The sequence below is a fragment of the Apiospora hydei genome, assembly GCF_038363865.1.
Source record: "Apiospora hydei strain CBS 114990 chromosome Unknown utg000004l_segment0_segment0, whole genome shotgun sequence".
NCBI classification, from domain to species: domain Eukaryota; kingdom Fungi; phylum Ascomycota; class Sordariomycetes; order Amphisphaeriales; family Apiosporaceae; genus Apiospora; species Apiospora hydei.
The window spans coordinates 4,190,607-4,209,888 of NW_027117363.1; the positions used below are offsets into that span (position 1 = coordinate 4,190,607).

Consider the following 19,282-nt stretch of genomic DNA (forward strand, 5'->3'; position numbering starts at 1 on the left):
ACTGTACATACTGCTCCCCTTCAATGGGATTGGGATCTCGCTACTGCAGTTCGACATCACACATGCATGTAGCTCGACAGTTCAAGCAGACCGACGTAGGCCAAGCGGCCAAGCTTCTTGGGGTGGCTTTGCCGTGCTTAGCCACTTGGGGTCCCGAGCCAATCCTCATCCAATCGCCTCGCGCTGGCTACGGTTATTGGCCTTCTTCGTGCTGGCCTCCAAGAGCTCGAGTTGACATCCATGACAAAACCAGAATTCATAGACTTCTTGGCGTCAACTCACATTCCGCACCGCGATTTTGCCCGAAAATATATATCTTGGTGAACGCGGCCTACTGGAGCACAAGACCTGCATTGTGCCCATCAGTATCTGCGAGGTCCCGAACTTCGTTGCTGTCCACGCGTAATGGTCAATGGTCAATTCCACCCGATAATTGCATTATCATAGGGGTGGCCATCGGCGACTATACAAAATACAGTGGACATCGGTAGAGACGTGGTGAAGGAAAAAGAGCCTCGCTGCGAGCAGTGCCCAAACCTGTGGAGAGATACCCTTGCAAGGTAAGTGGTATTTTTAGGGGTTGCCTTGCGACACTCCAATTCTTTCGACGTTAAAGTATGTATATTCGACCCAACGCCGCGAGACCCATTAGTATTGCATACAGCTGAGGGGCCTGTGTATAAGTACAGTTGATAGGAGGCTTTGCATACAGGTGTCCGCTTTGCTAAACGGCTGCCTGCCTGGCGTGGGAGGATTTCTGCGACTCTCCGCGACCCTCTACGACTCTTTCATCCTCCAAGAAACAATGCGTCTGCCTAGAGTGGCCGACGCTACTCATGCTGAGAGAGGATCTGCAGTGTTGCGTTGCGTGCGCTATAGCCAATGGTCTCAAAGGGTGTCAGAGATGCTGCGGGTTTGGTTTGGTTCCCCTGCCTGCTCGTGGCTGGTAACGTTGGCTGCCTCTTTTTGGCTGTGTGACGTGACGGGAAGGACAGCGAAGCACAGGAAAGGGGAAACGGGAAATTTCCCAGGTTCCTTGCGTGCTGCTTGCATTAATAAGCAAGGGAGACGGGGTCACAGACGGAAACATCCAGGCTGTCGTTTAAGATTTGCCAATGCCTATCGGTATCGGGCGGCGACAAACGAGAGGGCACGGGAGGGCACGAGAGGGCGGGCAGAGGAAAACCAAAGGAAAAAACATCCCACTCCCTGATTACCCCAGTTTGCAGCATGCCCACGGACGGCCCACGAGCTGGGCAAGCTAATTTCATCTCCCCAAATTCGATCCGCCATCGTGCTAAATCCCCGGCCCTGATTCGCCCAGAAATTCCCTCGGCTGCAAATTGGATGGGTCTAATCAAACGGTAGAGAGGGAAACATGAGAGGCCATGTAGTTTTCGGTAACACGCCGACCATCCCTTCATTACCCGGAAAGTTTCCAGGTCCTCTGGCTGGCCTCTCCTCGTCGACCGAGGCTGGCGCTAGATCAGAAGACTAGAGCGACACTAGGGAGATTCAATCGCATCTCGACATTACCTTCCGACAATGCGTCCCGGCGCGCGCGCGAGGCGGACTGCCAAGGCCAGTCTAATGTCGTATCCCAGAGTCGGGCGTGTCGGGGCCCGGTCCACTCCCCTGTAAGTGTCCTTCCAACGGCTTGCCCGATCCGGCCAAAAGAACAACCCTCTCCATTCCAAGAAGCATGCTTGGTCTGGAATCCATTTCGCAAGGCTTTGGTGTGAGAAGAAAGTGTTGCATTGGAGATTGCCCATTGGCCGTTCCCGATCCTGATCCTGATCGCCCAACGAGTGTCAACAAGTGGTTGCGTCTACGCAGAGTCATATGTAAGTAGTCGGGGTTGGGAGCAGTATGCAGTCCCAAGACTCCCCCACAAGCTCTATTCCTGTTTGGAGTTAGGTACGATGACGATTGTGCTTAGAGGCTCCTTAAACCTCACGGGCTTTATTTAGCACGTGGTTGAATCATTCGACACCGCTTGACATGGTCGATTCAGTAGGGCTTATAGTATGGAGTACTTGGCTGCGAGATGAGACAGGTTCAATGGATAAAGGCCATCTAGGACCACCTCGGACCAGGCCATGTGATGAACATGTGTCGTAACAATACGCCTAGCATCAGGCAACGGATAGGTGGGTGGGACCAAGGATCGCCTCAAGGGCATTCATTCAAGTGACAACTGAGCCTGATGAGTCTCCCGTGCTTTCATTCACTTGTTCCGGCACTATCAGATCATCGGTTGCCAATATCTTATCTCTCCTCGCTGGATGTACGCCGGACATCCAAGAGCCTAGCAAGGGCTGAGCCGAGTTCGATCATCATCAGTCATGGAGTTCCCAAGATCCTCAGTCCTTAGCCGCATATCAAGAAATTCGGGACATTGTCTCTCCGGCCAGAAAGGCTTACTATGTGACGGACAGGCAAAGGCCGAGATGCCGTTCCGGTAATCATCCTTCTTCGAAACTCTCTGTATAAGAATCAACGAGATTGCAACCAACAAACCCCGTGAGCAATTCACGTTTGCTCAAGTTTGTCGCTGGGAAAATGTGGCAAGGCCGTCGCCTCCACCCTCCACCCATCAAGAGTAAGACATACATACTCACTAGACAAACACAAAGCAAGGTGTGCTTGACTCTATAAGTGGATGTCAGCAGGATCCCTGATTCTTTGTATTTGAGTTGGCCGTAGTAGCACAAGATAACGAGTTTCTTCCCAAACTCGTGCCAAGAGCGTTCTTCAATGCCCCAGCGCCCGATTTGGCGTTCTGCCGAGCATGGCTACACTGCTCTTGGATAAATCTTATCGCAGTCGTGAGCGTAGTAGTTGGTTGTTACAGATAGATTCTTCTACCTGAGTTCGTCGGTAGACTCCCTAAAGTGTAACTCGCAGAATATTCGGCAAAGGGTTTCGTGTGTACGGTTCGTGAGGAGAATAGCGCACTCATGATGAGATGTTCTTCTCAAAAAGTTTCTGAATGGGTTTGGCGGCCTGCAGATATTGTAAGCATCAATGTACACCAAGATAATGGGTCTCTGTTGGGCGCCTACGTCGATGAACTTCTCGAGCTCCTTGTCTAGGTTGGCAAGGTCATCCTTGCGCTTCTTGTTGTCGGCGATGAGTTTTTGTTTTCGCTTCAGGAGCTCCATACGTTTCTGCTCTAGGGTCTCACGCTCGATGCGTTCATGCTCGATTCGGGCAATCATCAAGGCATTTTCGTCGTCGTTCGCATGCTCCGGTTTAGCCGCGAGAAACTCTTCGATGGGTACCAATGGCAACTGCTGGTAAGTGTGGCTAATTTGCAACTGGATTAGCTCATGCGCAAGCTGAGGAGCGTCAAGGGCATAGGCAACTTTGCCAGGTGGTGGGTTGTCGCTTGACGTCGCACTTGACGAATGGTGAATTAGAGTAGAGGCTTTGGTGACTACTGACTCGTACGACTCGCAAGCCGCGATTTCCCCTTGCAAATGTCGTTGTTCGTAGTATAGATTTTGTAGCTGGAGATGTAGGCGGTCGACTTCCTGACGCGCGCCGGCCGTCTCTTGCTTGACGTGCCGGCCTCGAAACTGCGCAGAGCGGTGTAAGCCCCGAAGCCGGGCGAGGTTGGTGATGAGAAGCTTCTGCTGCCTCGAGACCTCGGCCTGGTCTGCGGCAGAGGCATTCTCGAGTGGTCCGATAGCTGCGATCTGGTCGACGAGGGCGAGTGCTTGCTGGCGCGCGTCGCGCGACGCGTCCAGGACCGACACCAAGTTGTGGTCTGTCACCATTTCGGCGGTTGACATGGCGCCGGTGTATATGATCTGCAAGACAGTTTTTTGTCCCTGTAGAGCCGCGCCCGGAAGAAAGGAATGAAGCGACGGTGACGTTCGTTTGCCCGGTTTGAGATCAAGGATATCTCCAGCTGGGACTGCCGCGAGATTCGGTTCTAGATTATCACCATTGAAATCGACTTCCAGTCCGAGTTGCGAAGCGACAACGGATTTTTCCTCTTTGCCCAGGTGAACGCAAAGGCCAGAATCAAGCGTCGATTGCAGATGCCGGCGTCAAGCTGAACGAACGTTGGACGCACGAGTGGTTGGCCGGTGTTGGTTACTAAGCTTCACTTTTCCATGTGGGGATAGGAACTCGAGGCTGATTGGTTGTGCCTTAGTGGTCAATTTGATAGACCGGGGTACTGCCCAAAAGCGCAGTTGGGGTTAATAGCTGCCAGTGGGGCTCGCTCATTCAAGGGACCAGAGAGGCCAGTGAGAGGAACCAACCAGACTGCCAGCGAATGGGCAATAAGGCAGCTGAGATTTGCCTCCGGCTCTTGGCTCGTCTCTTATTCCGGACGAGGCTTGAGCTTGCCGTTTCTACATGCAACGTCCAGCCTGACGTCTCATGGTGATACATGTACTGATTTGAGTAACCTTATATAAGTAGGTACCCAAACTATTGGTGTATACATTGATGTATGTACATGAGTGCTGCTGAATTTTTCCATGCCGCGAGGGATGCAGGCGCCTATGTATCGACTCGGCGTTGCTGCCGCGAAAAAGATAAAACAGAAAAAGGAAACATCGGATCTCACCAAGCTGCAGAGCGAGCGCATTGATTTTGTTGAGTTTGAACCACCAATCTTCTGCTTGAATCCGACACCTCCGAGACCCCACTAAGATACCTGAGATAGTTCGCCCCCGCCGACCAATTGGCCCTCTCTTACCCAGCAGGTGGTGCTTGGGTTTGTTATTATTTGATTTGCCTTGCCTTGCCTTGCCTTGCCTTGCCTTGCCTTACTTATGCATGTGAATCAGGGCGATGACCCCTTCGGATGACCCCTTCGTTCCATGTTGTTGCTTTTGGCCTTCCTCTTCCCTCTCTTCCTGCAATCCTTGGCATCATCACAACAGCCAGCGCCCGGCTTATCAGTCTCAGCCATTGGTCCTCGGTAGCCGCACCAGGCCCCGTTGCACACTCCAGACGTCATTCACCGGCACAAATCCCCCGGCACGAGTCCAGCGGCACTGCGGCACAAATACCTACTCGACGTACAAACTCCGCATCCTCCCTCCTCATTGGGCTTGTCTGCCCGCGTCACCGACGGTTATTCCGCCTAGGCCCTTCGGTACATAAGAAGACCGTTGCACCCCATCTGCTGTAGTTCTCGATCTGCATCTCACACCCCACCACCACCGACATGGCGTGCACATCGACCTTCGCCCTAGGCCCTTCCGAGGAACCAACCGAAGCTACGTCTTCCGCTCTTCCCTCTGGAGAAACCGCACCGCGCCAACGTAGGCGACATTCCTTCTTCATCCCCAGGCGTAAATCCATAGTCAACCACATTATGGACGGCGAGGAGGGGTTGCTACTCAAGGTTCGTGGATCCGCTCGGTATAAGAGTGCTCAAGTGCTGACTTTGGCTAGGTCGACTTGTTCCTATCGGAACTTGAAAGACGTCTAGAATATCTGGAAAGTTTTGGAGAGGGCACGTTTGACGGAAGCATATCGAGAGCCTATGCGACTTTACAGACAGTCCGCGCAAGATGTTCGCAGGTCTCGGAAGAGGTCATCGGCGCAGGCCGCAAGAGGCTGCAAGTGATGGTCGAGACTTTGGATGCCAGGTACCACGAAGCATTGGTAGCGGCGGAATCGGTCAATGAAAAAGCCAAAGTCGGCATCGAACTGATGGACACCATGCTCACCGAATACGAAGCCCGCGCGCTAAAGTTCCGGGACAAGGGACTCGCCAATGCCGCCGGGGCTGCAGGCAGTCTAATGGACGAGGGACGCCGCGTTGTCGACGAAGGTCTCGAGCGTGCGCGCGGCGTGGTAGACGAAGGCATCGAAAGAGCAAAACGTGCCGCCGAGTCCGTCGAAGAACATGTGCAGCATGCCGTTGCTCGCGCAAGACACGGGCTCCTGAAGTACGAAGAACTCCCCGTTCCCTGGAGAGTCAACCCTCATATCCTGAAGGGATATCGATTCAGCGAAACCAAGCTGGGCTGTGTTCGCTCCATGTTCAACTTTTCCAACGAGAGCGTCAACATCTGGACTCATGCTTTAGGCCTCATCCTGGTCCTGGCTATAGCCTTTTACTTCTACCCAACTTCGCCCAACTTCTCCCTCAGCTCCAATACCGATGTCTTCATCGCGGCGCTCTTCTTCTTTGCAGCTTGCAAATGTCTTGTTTGCAGTACGATATGGCACACGATGAACTGCGTTGCCGACCAAACATTACTCAAACGATTCGCGTGTGTCGATTACACAGGCATCGCCTTGTTGATCGCCGCCTCGATCATGACAACGGAGTATACAGCATTTTACTGTGAACCGATTAGCCGCTGGACTTACATCGTAGCTACTGGCGCTCTCGGGATTTTAGGTGTCGTCATGCCTTGGCACCCCTTCTTCAACAGATCCGACATGGCTTGGCTGCGTGTCGGTTTCTTTGTTGGGCTTGGTGCGACTGGCTTCCTGCCGGTCTTCCAAATCATTCTCACCAGAGGGCCAGAATGGGCTTGGGAGTTCTATACCGGTTCCAACTTGGTCAAGTCTCTTTGCGTCTATGTTCTCGGTGCTTGTATCTACGCAAGCAAGGTCCCAGAACGCTGGTGCCCCGGTGCATTCGACTACTTCGGAAACGCCCACAATCTATGGCACGTTGCCGTGCTTGGTGGCATTTTGTACCACTATGTTGCGATGCAAGATTTCTTCGCTGGTGCTTTCCGTCGTGCCCAAGAAGGATGTCCGGCTTACTGACGAAAACATTAAAGATCAAGAGAAACAAATATCTACTGTCGGCTGCAAGCTGCTTGAGCTCGGATATTATAGGCACATAACGATCCATTTATTCGTTATGGTCCAATCGGGTCATATTGTGGAATTGCAAGTGTGTTGTCCCGGATCCCGCGGCTATGACTAGGTTGCGAATCGAACACCACCGAGGGCAATCAAGGCCATAGTTTCCCACACGATAACCAGAGTTCCGAAACTGGCCACTCCATGCTTTCCCACGGCAGACACTTGTACAACTGGAGGGATGGTGGCGTTCACGACCGTGGTGGTTCTTGGTACATCGAAGTTACCAGCAGCAACTGATGTGCTGGCAGGCGCTGCGGTAACTCTGTCTCCTCCCGTGTCAGGGAGCGTTGTCGACTGGTCGCTTGATGCCTGCACACTTTCGACGCTTGGCGCAGATATAATGCCAGAGCTAGTAGGAACATCAGTCGGAGACTCAGGCAAGAACGGAGTAACCTCTGTGACGCCGGTTGGACTAGCGCTGGCAAATCCTGCTGTCGAGTATGCCAGTGAAGCAGGCAGGACGAAGCCAGCGTTACGAGCACAGGTCGCCAGATCTTCGCCCTGCAATAACGGTCAAGTGAGCAATTCGGTCTTAACTGGCCGCTGGGGGAGGGGGCTATCTCACCTCGGTACAGCAGTATCTAGCCACTGGAGCGCAATAGAAGCCCTTGTCGCAGTATCCATAGTCAGGGCAGCAAGTCTATGTCATATATCAGTTACGGACACGCCCTCGGGGGTGCTTGCTCAAAGGCGGACGAACCTGGCCAATGTCTGGTTTGAAGCAGAATCTGCTACTTGGCCCGCCACAGAACTGCGCGCCCGCGCCATAGGTCTGTTCACAGCTCGTCACTTGTCTCTGGTAGATGGTGACGTTGGGCAGCGGTGCGTATTTCTCCATGCCAACCGCCAGGCCGCCGATGGACTGCATAACCAATATAATCGATAGACGCATTGCGGCTTGTAGAGGTATCTGGTACGACAGTATCAAATGTTACTGCCTTGTGGGAGGTTTGTTGTTTAGCCGGAAATTACTAGAACTGAGTGTCTTTTGGCGATAAAATGTTTGCGGTTCGGAAGATTTATTCATGCATCAAGAAGCCTAGCATATAGAGAAAAACAAATAGGGTGAATAGAAGTAGATAATATATGAGATATAAACTAAAGAGCAATGTTAAATGATCGTTCACGACAATATAATAACTCACAGTATGCACTGCGTAGTGTTCTTTTTCTTCATGGCCGCCGCTCATCCCTAAGAGAGGAGTGGTCTTGGAATTTGACTCGATGTCTGAATAGTTCGTCCCTTCAGGGGTAGTAATACCACATGAGTCTCACTTCAAAACAGGACTGATTCATATCCCTTTTATTCCACCGACGGACTTAAAAGCAATTCGTATTGAAGACTACCCGTACATGTATATTATTATATTATTATATCAAGGGAGACTCGTGGCTTGAGAATTTGATATATACCCAGTTGTTCCTGCCTACCCCCTCCTTTTCATTAATCAATCATGGTACATACATAAGTCTCGTGATGTCGTTAAGTGATCATCATGTCCCCTCCCTTTGACCCCCCTGGGTAACCGGTCCCTTCCTAAACGCAAAGCGGCGGCGGGCAATGCAACTCACAATATCGTACACTTTAAGCTGCCCTCCCATCCCTGCCTCGTAATCGTGTGCGCACCGAGCCTCCCTTCTCCGGGAACTCTCTTTTCTTGTTTTCGTCGTCAGTCATAAGGCCCCCCAGAGCTTGCTCTGGTAGGCTCTCGTTATAGAGCATGGGTCACAATCTCGGCGTAGATGTCGTCGGGGATCATCTTGACGATGGCCAACGCGGTCCGCTTGATCTGGTCTGCGTGCAAAGAGGGAAAAGACCGTAGAAGCTTATTGGGGCTGCACACATTACACGTTAGCTCAGCGCAAATCCAAGTCAAGTGATAATGCGCGACGAGTCGGTCATGCACGTCGACGGACGGACGGCGATAACACTCCATCATAGCCGGCTACTTACTTGTTAGAACCAAGCAGCTCGTTCCGCATCATGATGAGCTGAGCGACGATACATAGAATGTTCAGGTGTGGCCCGTACGCGAACAGAAAATCCCAGAGTCGTAGAACCTCGGGCAGCGGCGGCGTGCAAGCGCAAAGCGTGAGAACCGAGGGAAAGGCGTAGATCTCGGCCGACAGGCCCTTGGAGACGAGGTAGATGTGCAGGCGGGCGTCGACGATGGCAAGAACCTTGTCGACGAGCGCGAGGCCCTTGTGCACGCCAACCATGGCGCCGCGGATATAGGCGGGACACTCCTTGGTGAGCAGGCGGTCGAAGGCCACGAAGGCCTCGGCCTCGCTGCGGGCTGCGTACAGGAACGGCGCGGCCAGCACGTTCATGCCCTGCACGTAGGTGCCCGACGAGTACTCGGGCACGCTGGTCTCGGAGCTGTCGGTCAGGGTTAGGGCCCGCGAGCGGCTGGTGCGCCCACCGGCAACCGGCGACGAGGCCGACGTCATGGAGATGTCGGTGCGGGAGCTGCCGGGGCGGCTTCCGGGGCGGCTATCGGTGGCCGGCAGGGATTGGCGGCTGCTGGTGGGCCGTCGCACCTCCCGCGAGTCGTGCATCTTCCAGGCGATGGCGTTAAGCAGCCGGATCAGGCTTGCCTCACTGACGCGCCGGCGAAAGAGGGGGTCGGTAGTCAAGGTTCGGAAGGTATCGTTGCGGATCTTGGAGTAGGCGGGCGAGGCGCCGCGGTGGATGAGGGACAGATACTCGTCGGTCCCCATGACCGGGGCGTCGAGAAGTATCAGCCAGACGTAGATGCGAACCGAAGACTGTTTCATGTGATTGTTGTTTAGCATAAACTGATCAAATCTCTCGTTCACAACAAGGCGAAAGGGTACAATAGTCTTACCATGCCATCGGTATCGGCCTTGATGCCCTGGTCCAGCACCTTCAGTCGCGTACTCTCCAGGGCACCCCTGACGTCCCCGTCCGGGGGGGCCATCGCGTATGAGGCGCTCTAGCGACATGCCATCGGCGGCGGCAGAGGTCCTGCTCAATGCCGACCGTTTTCGATTGAGGGAGATGGCGGGTTGGAGGCTCCCGGGCGAAGCGGCGTCGCTGTTGGCGCGGTTTCGTTGCGGGGTCCTAGTAGAGGCCTGTCTGCGGGTGGGGGAGACATTGCGCTCCTGGTGAAGCAGGCGCTGCTGGGAGATGAGCGACGGTTGCGATGCTTGCGATGCTTGCGATGCTTGCGGCGTGGTGCGGGCGGCTGCGCCGAGGTTGTGCGCCGACTGCAGCTTGCGCAGGGCACGATGGGTGCGCGGTGATGGTGGGGCGCTGATCTCAGTGACGAGATGCGGCGCCAGGGTCGGGATGGAATCGCGAGTTGGACTCGGCATCTTGGGAGTCGCGGCGGCGGGGTATGGGCGTTGGGCAGCTGAGAATTGGGGATTGGGGATTCCAGTCAATGTGGGGGATGGGCATTGGGCATTGGGCATTGGGCATTTCAGGACATGTCGTCGTTGGTGGCCTTCAATCGATCTAAGGTGTCATGTCACTGTCTCGGCCGCTCTGTCGCTTGTTCGCAGTCGCAAGCAGCCGCCGTAGCTGAAAGTGGGAGGCTGGAGACTAGCAACCTGGTTGGCCGGCTGGGACTTGTAGTGTTTACATTGATGGACGGGCCTTCACTTTTCCTTTTCCTTGCCCTCTGCCTGTCCCTCGCTGTATTCCTACCTAGGTACCTAGGCAAACAGACGCGCTTTTTCGTGTCGCCCGCCTCAACTTGCCGGCCCCGTCGAGCTTGGCAAAAACAACAGTCAATCAAGCAATCTGAACGAGACATTACTTATACCAACATTGTCTGTCGAGGGAAGCAAGCGCCCAATGGGCACCTCCCAGTCTTTTTTGTCTTTTGCCTTTTGCCTTCTGCCTTTGCCTTGTCTTCCTGGCTCATTCCGGTTTGGGTATATTATTGACCGCGACGGGCTTCTGTCGAATCAGAAGCTCCGTGTCTGACCAATGTGGCAGCGAGAGCTGTAAAGGTCAGTCTGTGGTCAATGGCTCCGGCAGATATGTATTCCCGCACCGCGCAATCGAGATGGCCCAGTACAATTCTTTCAAGGCTCTGCTGCCGTGCCTGGCAGATCTGTGTTAGAGATCGCCTTACTAATCTAGTTCCGGGGCTAGACGAGTGGAGTTGATAGAGATTTTCTCTCTTTTTTTTGGTCAAGGGCATGCTGATAGGTAGAGAGAGCCAGGAGGGGAGGAGCCCGTGAATACTAAGCAAGCAACCCTCGTCTGGAGTCCTTACGACTTACGACTGCAAGACCGGGAAGTCGAAGGCCTGCTTGATTGATGGATCAATGCGTCAACTCTCTAAAACCTTAGGTGGGCAAGGAAACAGGTACAGTACCTATCCAAGGTCACATCCAGGCCAAAAGAGCAGGCCAGGCAGCCGCCATGGCACGTACAAGTACAACTGGCCTGATGTGGCCGCACAGTGACATTTGATGCAAGAGTGGCAGCACAGGTTTGGTGATTTCTTCGAACCACTCCTTCCCAGTCTCATTACTGCTCATTACTGCTCATACGCTCATGATTCCATGGGCATCCACGGGGCAGCGGAGTGCTCGGCGAGCCACCCACTTGGGACAGTCTAAAAGGGGACTGAAGCAGGCTGGTACGTCACGACAGGCGTTGTTGAAATTGGGCGAGAGGGGCGGGCTACAAGATAGACTGAGCATAGTATCATGCTGGTACGAAGTATTAGCCGATGGCATCATTTGCAGTTTTCTTGCGACATCACGCTTGGATCATGAGATGGCCCGTGACCCCGCCCGTTGAGGTGCCACCTCAAGTTTACGGGAACCCGCCCTGGAGCCTGGGCCCCATCCCCCAAGCCCCCGGAGCATTTTGTGTCTGCTGTGAGGAGCGACTGTGAAGTAAGTATGTACTTACGTACCGAATCAACGATGTAATGTCTTCCTGTGACCAAGGCAGAATCTGCAAACGATCATCGATGCTGTCCACTTTACTCTTGCGCGGACGCGAGACCCGAGAGGAAGCAAGAAGAGACAGACAGACAGACAGACAGACAGAGAGAGACTCCAAGTCCAAAGTTCGTCCAAAGTTCGGAGTTAGGGACAGACAGGCAGGTACGTTACCGAATCTTGAGGTAGGTTGTAACAGAAACATCATATCTCTGGTAACCTGGACTGGTGCAAGTCTGTTGTTACCGACTTTGTTTCTACTTATCTCGCACCGCTATTCATGACGACGGACTGATCTCATCTAAATCTGGTTGGGTTCCCCATTCCATTGTGCCCAAAGACCCAAAGGCCCCAAAGGCGAGGCAGGGGACCCATCTCCCCTCGGATATCAGTTCCTGCCCTTGACCTTGGGGGTTGGCCGGCCCAGCCAATTGCTATCTGGCTCTATCACACGTCTCCGGTGTCTTGGTGTGCGTCGTTTCTAATGGGGGAGGCAGGCCGCCGCGCCCCTGCCCCCCATGCCCCCGTTCGATGGCAGGTTTCTCGGCTGCTGAGCAATATACTACTATCTTGGGAGAGGACTACCCGGACTACTACAGCCACTAAGCCTTGGTCCTGGAGGGCTGCATGGGGAGTGCGATTGCGCAATGGCAGACTCTGACATCCAGCGAACCAGTGTTTGTATCCATTGTTCAATCCTGCAAGGGTGGGTAAGACCGAACTGTGGAAACTCGCCTCTCTTGGTACGGGGTTACCTGATATAGCACTGCACAAGCTTACCAACACAACAGTATACGTACAGTTGGAAAAGTGAGCCGGCCTCTGCAATGTAGTGTCGTGATCCCCTACCCCGTACGTCCCCCTCGACGACATTTCCCCTCAACTATATCCTCTCGGACAGGAAGAGCGAGGGGGCCTATCCTACGACAACTGTCATCTCAGTCTTTTCCTCAACAGGCCGGATCCCGACTAGGAACAAGAGTCGAGCCTCCATCTTCGAGTTGGTCCAAGTCCCGGCGATCCTCTCTATCCGACTTGTAACGGACCAATCAGCTTCAGCTTCTCCCGGCCGCCCCAGTAGTAGGCCATAGCAGCCAAAATACTAATAACAAGAAGCTTACTAGCGAGCTTCGGAAACTCTGTCTAGTCTATCAGACCAAAGGCCTTCAAACGTCTACGCAATATCTCCTCGCCCTTTTTCTCCGCTTTAGAAATAGACTCTGTTAGAGTCTCGGCCAGAGCCAATCCTGTCTGTATTGAACGTTCTGTCATCTCATTATTAGAGGTTCTTGTTGCGGCGAAAAGGCAGAGACATCCAACCAGCCAACCAACCGCCACGACCTCTCCTATCAACTTGTCCAGCACGTGCTATTGCGTCTTCCACGCTACTGCCGTGCTCACCAAGCAGGCCACATCACGCCTTCAAGCCTCCTCGGCATCCATTGTGGTCTAGGCGACCCTCGCCCTCGCCGTCGCCGTCGCCGTCGCCCTCACCCTCGCCCGAAGAAGCAACGAGCCTGCCGCTTTCATATCATCCCGACACCTCAGCTCAGCTCAGCTCAGCTCAGCTCCGTGTGGTTCGTTGGACGCCGCACCTGTATCTCAGTCCGGCAGCCCTGGTGCATTACGGCTTACCAGTTCGTGCCCAGACGTCCACCCGGTACATACAAGCTCACCAAGCTTCCTTGTCCGTCCACCTCTGCAAGCTACTTGAGTGGTTTCATTCCAGATCGGGATATCACGACTTCGACCCTGGTCGGTTGCCCCAAGGAGCGATCTCAGCTCCAGTCTGGGGCCTCGCGTGTTGCAACTCCATAAGACGCGCGACATATCCCCGGTTCGATCGACAGAAGCAAGGTTCCTTCTCCTACTCCCGTGTAACCGGCCCTCAGATACTTCATCATGCCTTCAGGCACAGCTATAGGCCACGGCCTGGCCAAGGTCCTGGGCATCAAGCTCGATGCCCCTGAGAGCGCGCGGGACGAAGTCACCAGGGGGAGAGTCAGTCTTCTCTACTCAGACAACCGACTCATTCGTCGAAGAACAACCTACCTCCGTGGAGTGGCTATCCGAACTTGTGCCTACGGGCGATGAAGTCCTCGCTTACATCAAGTCGCTTTTCCCCTTCCTATCCTGGATCGGCTTTTACAACGTACAGTGGCTCCTTGGCGATCTTGTAGCAGGTTCGTACTCACTCCGTGCTATCCAGTATAGCGAAAGCAACTGACCCAGTTACAGGCATCACGATCGGTGCTGTCGTTGTTCCGCAGGGAATGGCCTATGCCAAACTTGCGCAACTCCCCGTCGAATTCGGCCTTTACTCATCCTTTATGGGCGTCTTGATCTACTGGTTCTTCGCGACATCCAAAGATATCACGATTGGCGTGAGTACAAGCCCCTGAAAAAAGAGAAAAAAATTCCCGCAAGAGTCGTTTTCACTAACAGCCCCCGACAGCCTGTTGCTGTTATGTCCACTGTATCCGGCAATGTCGTGCTCAGCGCCATTGATAAATTCCCGCAGTATAAAGACGAACCGTGGGTCATCGCGCAGGCCCTGGCCATCATCTCAGGTGCTGTCGTGCTTTTCATAGGCCTTCTTCGCTGGGGTTGGATTGTGGAAATCATCCCCCTTGTGTCGTTGGCCGCCTTTATGACGGGTTCCGCCATCAACATCGCGGCTGGCCAGATCCCCACCATAATGGGCATTGATGGCTTCTCGACTAGAGACGCGACCTACCTGGTCATCATCAACACCCTGAAAGGCCTCCCACGTACGAAACTCGATGCGGCTATGGGACTAACAGCCCTGGCAATGCTCTACGGAATCCGCATCGCGTGCAGTACCATGGCAAAGAAGAACTCGTCCCGTCAAAAGATGTGGTTTTTCATATCGACACTGCGTACCGTCTTCGTCATCCTGCTGTACACCATGATCAGCTGGCTTGTCAACATGCACCACAGAAAGGACCCCAAGTTCAAGATCTTGGGCACCGTTCCGCGAGGTAAGAAAGTCCAGCCCACACTGTCTTTTCTGGGATTGGCTTCAGAGGAACCGACTAATATGACGACTGCTAGGTTTCCAACACGCGGCTGTACCCACGATCAACTCCGAGATCATCGGATCATTCGTCTCGGACTTGCCTGCCGCCATCATCGTCCTTCTTATCGAGCATATTGCTATCTCGAAGTCCTTTGGGAGAGTCAACAACTATACAATCAATCCCTCACAGGAAATGGTGGCTATCGGAGTTACGAACTGCATCGGTCCCTTCCTGGGTGGATTTGCCGCCACCGGCTCGTTCAGTCGCACAGCCATCAAATCGAAAGCCGGTGTGCGCACCCTTTGCCGGTGTCATTACAGCTTGCATCGTCTTGCTTGCCATCTATGCCCTTCCTGCCGTCTTCTTCTACATTCCTTCCGCCTCGCTTTCGGCTGTCATCGTCCACGCCGTTGGCGATCTCATCACGCCTCCCAACACTGTCTACAGATTCTGGCGCGTGTCGCCCTGGGAAGTCATCATTTTCTTCACCGGTGTGATCGTGACAGTCTTCACCACCATTGAAACCGGCATCTACACCACCATCGCCTTTGCCTTCGCCGTATACCTCTTCCGCGTCCTGCGGACGCAGGGTCGTTTCCTCGGTCGGGTTCAGGTCCACTCCGTGCTCGGTGATCACATCATCGGCCACGATAGCAAGGTTGTCGGAGATTACGGGACCTTTGAGCAGGCCGATAAGGACAAGAGCCTGTCTCCTCCCACGCGAAACGTCTTCATCCCCGTGGACCACAGGGATGGTACAAACCCCGAGGTTAATGTTGCCAGTCCCCATCCCGGCGTCTTCATCTACCGCTTCTCGGAAGGCTTCAACTACCCGAACGCTGGCCACACGCTGGAGCATCTTACGGCGCATATCTTTGCCAACACCAGACGAACGCAGTTGGACAACTTCACCCGCCCCGGAGACAGACCGTAAGTAGTGTCAAAGCACAGCTCCTCGTTCCTGGAAGATTTTCCTCACACTAACGATTTCCCTTCCGCAGATGGAATGACCCGGGTCCTAAGAAGGGTCACGTCGAAAACCTCGATCTCCCGACGCTCAAGGCCGTTATCCTCGACTTCAGCTCTGTGAACAACGTGGACGTGACGGCGGTACAACAATTAATTGACGTACGCAACCAACTAGACCGGTACACGACGCCCGAAGTGGTCGACTGGCACATCGCCTGCATCACCAACCGCTGGACCAAGCGCGCCCTAGTCTCGGCCGGATTCGGCTACCCGACCGAGCGTGCCGACGGCCTGCACCACCGCTGGCAGCCCATCTTCAGCGTCGCCGAGATCGGCGGCGACTCGTCGGCTGCCGCCCAAGCCGAGCGCGCCGAGAACGAGAAGGAGATCTCCGCCCTACACCGAAGGCGGTCCACCAAGCACGCCGGCGGCGCCGACGACATTGACGCGATAGAACGCGGCTACGCCGAGCCCCTGCCGGGCAAGACGAGCAGCCTGTCCAACGACAGCGCCTCGGACGACAACAACATGGTCAAGCTGCCGCCCCCGGCGCCGGCGCCAGCGCCAGCCACAGCAGCAGCGGCTTGTCGCCCCACACGCCCCGTCGCGTCGCCGTCCACGGCCTCAACCGCCCGCTGTTCCACATCGACCTGACGAGCGCGCTGCAGAGCGCCATCGCCAACGTTGAGGCGCGCGGCGGCCAGGCGTCATCGCCGCAGCAGCCGCAACCGCACCAACAGCTGGACCAACCGACAATTCCGCCGCCGGTCTAGAAAGGTGGCGAGCACGTATGTGCAAAACATAATGTTTTATCTTGTTTTTTTATACGTTGCCTCTTTGGTTGATGAAGTTATGGCTCTTTTTTTATATATATATACGTCGATGCTTTGTTTGTCTTCCAGACAAGTGGCATGTTCCATGGGGACATTCGCTTAATATCTACCTTGCTGGTGGGTACTGCGTGGTTCCTCCCCTCTCCCTGGTTCGACAGAGGGGATGGGTGCGACCATAAATGATATATGTTGTTAGCATGGCATGGCGTGGCGTGGGCGTGGAGTGTATGGTTATGATCATGGGAAGGGAAAACTCGACCTCAGATGATGGTGGTCTCCCCAGGTGTCTGGTTGGGTTTGGCACATCTTTTATTGTGCATTGTGCAAGAAAGAACCTGATTGGTTCGGAGACCAAATGCGGGTGGGATTGATGGGTTGGATATACCTGCGACTGGCGAGGTCGCGCGCATTTTGTAGCTTGGAATGTTACTTAGGATGGTTGATTATTACACTGTGATGTGGTATGTCCGCGTAGCACTGATGAGATGGCAATGATGATGACGACATGAGAGTTTCGATATTCGGACTGGTGTACGAAAGCATGTGAATATTTTATCTATATAGAGAGTAGGTTGCCCTAGCCCGCCTTGGTTTCTGATACAGTCTTGGGAATTTCGATCTTGTGTAGTTTTTCGATGGGAACAGCCATTGTCCCAGTTGCTTGTGGTGTGATAAGTGTACAATGAGATGGGGTGTTGGTGCAAAGAGATAAAAACGGAGAAGGCAGGACTTCCGGAAGACCTCCAAGGAATGACGAGAAAAGTATTAGGAAAACAGTTGAAAGTGTCGGTGAGATGGACACCACAAGTCAAGAGCCAGCTCTCCGAGGTGTTGATTATTGCGCGACCTGACCGTTTAGCAACTCGGCCACGGTCCCCGAGAGCTCCTACTTCATGCGCTTGGCTCTGCTATCTGGCCCTCCTCCTGATGAGCGCTTCGAGCCGCTTGGGCTACTGGTGCTTGCGTGTCGAGCGCGCGCGAGCGCGATGACCTTGCGCAGCTTGTCTTGGTAGGTATCCGGCATCCCATAGTTGAATTGGCCGAGTGTGTCCATTATACTGCTGATCTCGGCAACAAAGGGGAAGACGTGGGAAGTACCGATTGTTTCCAAGGTACCAGTGATGAAATCGTGATCTTCCTCGCCGATCAGAGCGAAATAGAGATTCCGTTTGGCCCTGACCTGACTGTCCAGGGGCACGTCTTCGTTGCGTTTGATGACCTCTTGGATCATGTGAAGCAGCAGAGTGATGATTTCATGATAATCCCCGTTGCTGAGTGGACGGGCTGTGTTCATGACGATTGACTTGATCTGCTTATCAACAGCCAACAGGTGCCTAGCACACCATTCGGCATCCTTGGTTCTACCGTGGGGCGGTCGACCTGGTGCCCGTCTAAAGGCATCGAATTTGGCGATTGCTGTCTCCATCCGCCACTGCACTTTCTTCAGAGGGTTTTCGAGAAGCTCATCATACCTCAGAGAAGATCTGAAGTACTGGAAGAAGGAGTCGTTTCGGAGCAGCATGCGAAAGATGGTGCCTTCCAGATCCTTGGTCTTGGTAAGTCTCTTGCCTCTGCTGGGGTTGGCAAAGAGGTCAGGCCGGTAGCCTTCGACCGGAGCAGCATTGAGTGAAGCCAGCATCTCCTTTATGGCCTGAACGCGACGTGGATTGACACATTCGTTATCTTCAGTGTCTGTATCCGGCTTCTGCAAGTGCAAGGCCTCACCCAGCATATCAAGGTGAAACTCGTTGATCCTGTCGTAGATGTTGCCCAGCTCCCTAGGGTAGCCTCCCATGGTCAAAGTAAGTGGAGCATCCCGCGGCCGCGGCGCTGGCTCTAACTGGTTCGTGATCTGGTCAAACAGCCAGAGCATGTGACGACACGGACGCCCGGCTTTGGTATGCTCATAGCAGTTGCAAGGAGGAAGGTTGCATCTACTCTCAGGCGCAATGGCCCGAACCGTGTGCTGCACAAGCTCCGCAACTTGGAAGATGATGTAATCCTCTCGTGCTACGTATGTCTGGAGATGGCATTGCGGGCCGTTGTCTTCCATGTCCATGATTGTGGTAATGTGGTCCTGAGTATCTTCGTCGAGTTCATCCAAAGAATAGGAGAGTCTGGAAGGGAAGATGAAAGCGCCATCGGTATTGTAGCCGAGCCCAAAAGAGTCATGCTCGGACTCGGCGGGCGACTCGTCCAGGTCTTGGATGCGGCTCCGGCTTCGGGTGATGGGCGGCATACTTTCAATGGAAAGCTGACTGAAGCGTTCGGTTGGCGACGATGAAGTCATGAGGAAACAATGATCGATGCTCAATGTCTCGGACAGAAGTCTGTGGCCGAACTGGGGCGCACATGGAGTGTTATATATATCCACAAGATGGGAGCGGCACACCGAGCAGATACTATAGGGAGACCTCTGATATCATGGAAATGGGGTGCAACACCAGACCGCGGGACCACTTGGTCCACGTTGGCTCAGAGGGGAAGGGGGCATGCATTTTCTGCAAGAACCAATCCCGACGATACCTTGGACGCCGCTATGAGTCTCGATGGAGAAAGAGATGGGCCGTGTAAATGCCTGCATCGAAGGGGCACATATTGGCCGGCTAACAGACAGGCTTTGCTGTCGGGATCTCAGCATAGCATCGGGGG

General features: G+C 54.1%; 6 protein-coding genes across 6 annotated transcripts; 2 read left to right on the forward strand and 4 right to left on the reverse strand.

Moving 5' to 3' along the window:
* Nucleotides 1–2,958: 2,958 nt before the first annotated feature.
* On the reverse strand, nt 2,959–3,797 carry PG997_003854 (uncharacterized protein; the record flags this gene model as incomplete). The annotated part of the gene is made up of 2 exons (XM_066808169.1): nt 2,959–3,006; nt 3,066–3,797. The coding sequence occupies 2 exons, from the start codon at nt 3,795–3,797 to the stop codon at nt 2,959–2,961; spliced, it is 780 nt and encodes a 259-aa protein (XP_066671787.1).
* Nucleotides 3,798–5,191: 1,394 nt separating this feature from the next.
* On the forward strand, nt 5,192–6,756 carry PG997_003855 (adipor-like receptor-like protein; the record flags this gene model as incomplete). Its single annotated transcript, XM_066808170.1, has 2 exons — nt 5,192–5,371; nt 5,422–6,756. 2 exons carry the CDS (start codon nt 5,192–5,194, stop codon nt 6,754–6,756), a joined length of 1,515 nt encoding a protein of 504 aa, XP_066671788.1.
* Nucleotides 6,757–6,915: 159 nt separating this feature from the next.
* PG997_003856 (uncharacterized protein) lies at nt 6,916–7,750 on the reverse strand (the record flags this gene model as incomplete). The annotated part of the gene is made up of 3 exons (XM_066808171.1): nt 6,916–7,359; nt 7,424–7,498; nt 7,559–7,750. 3 exons carry the CDS (start codon nt 7,748–7,750, stop codon nt 6,916–6,918), a joined length of 711 nt encoding a protein of 236 aa, XP_066671789.1.
* An 820-nt stretch (nt 7,751–8,570) lies between these two features.
* Nucleotides 8,571–10,197, reverse strand: PG997_003857 (uncharacterized protein; the record flags this gene model as incomplete). The annotated part of the gene is made up of 2 exons (XM_066808172.1): nt 8,571–8,694; nt 8,813–10,197. The coding sequence occupies 2 exons, from the start codon at nt 10,195–10,197 to the stop codon at nt 8,571–8,573; spliced, it is 1,509 nt and encodes a 502-aa protein (XP_066671790.1).
* A 3,492-nt stretch (nt 10,198–13,689) lies between these two features.
* On the forward strand, nt 13,690–16,570 carry PG997_003858 (sulfate permease; the record flags this gene model as incomplete). The annotated part of the gene is made up of 8 exons (XM_066808173.1): nt 13,690–13,788; nt 13,850–13,970; nt 14,026–14,171; nt 14,243–14,789; nt 14,863–15,090; nt 15,149–15,758; nt 15,830–16,294; nt 16,360–16,570. 8 exons carry the CDS (start codon nt 13,690–13,692, stop codon nt 16,568–16,570), a joined length of 2,427 nt encoding a protein of 808 aa, XP_066671791.1.
* Nucleotides 16,571–17,516: 946 nt separating this feature from the next.
* PG997_003859 (uncharacterized protein) lies at nt 17,517–18,920 on the reverse strand (the record flags this gene model as incomplete). The annotated part of the gene is made up of 1 exon (XM_066808174.1): nt 17,517–18,920. The coding sequence occupies one exon, from the start codon at nt 18,918–18,920 to the stop codon at nt 17,517–17,519; it is 1,404 nt and encodes a 467-aa protein (XP_066671792.1).
* Between the last annotated feature and the right edge of the window lie 362 nt (nt 18,921–19,282).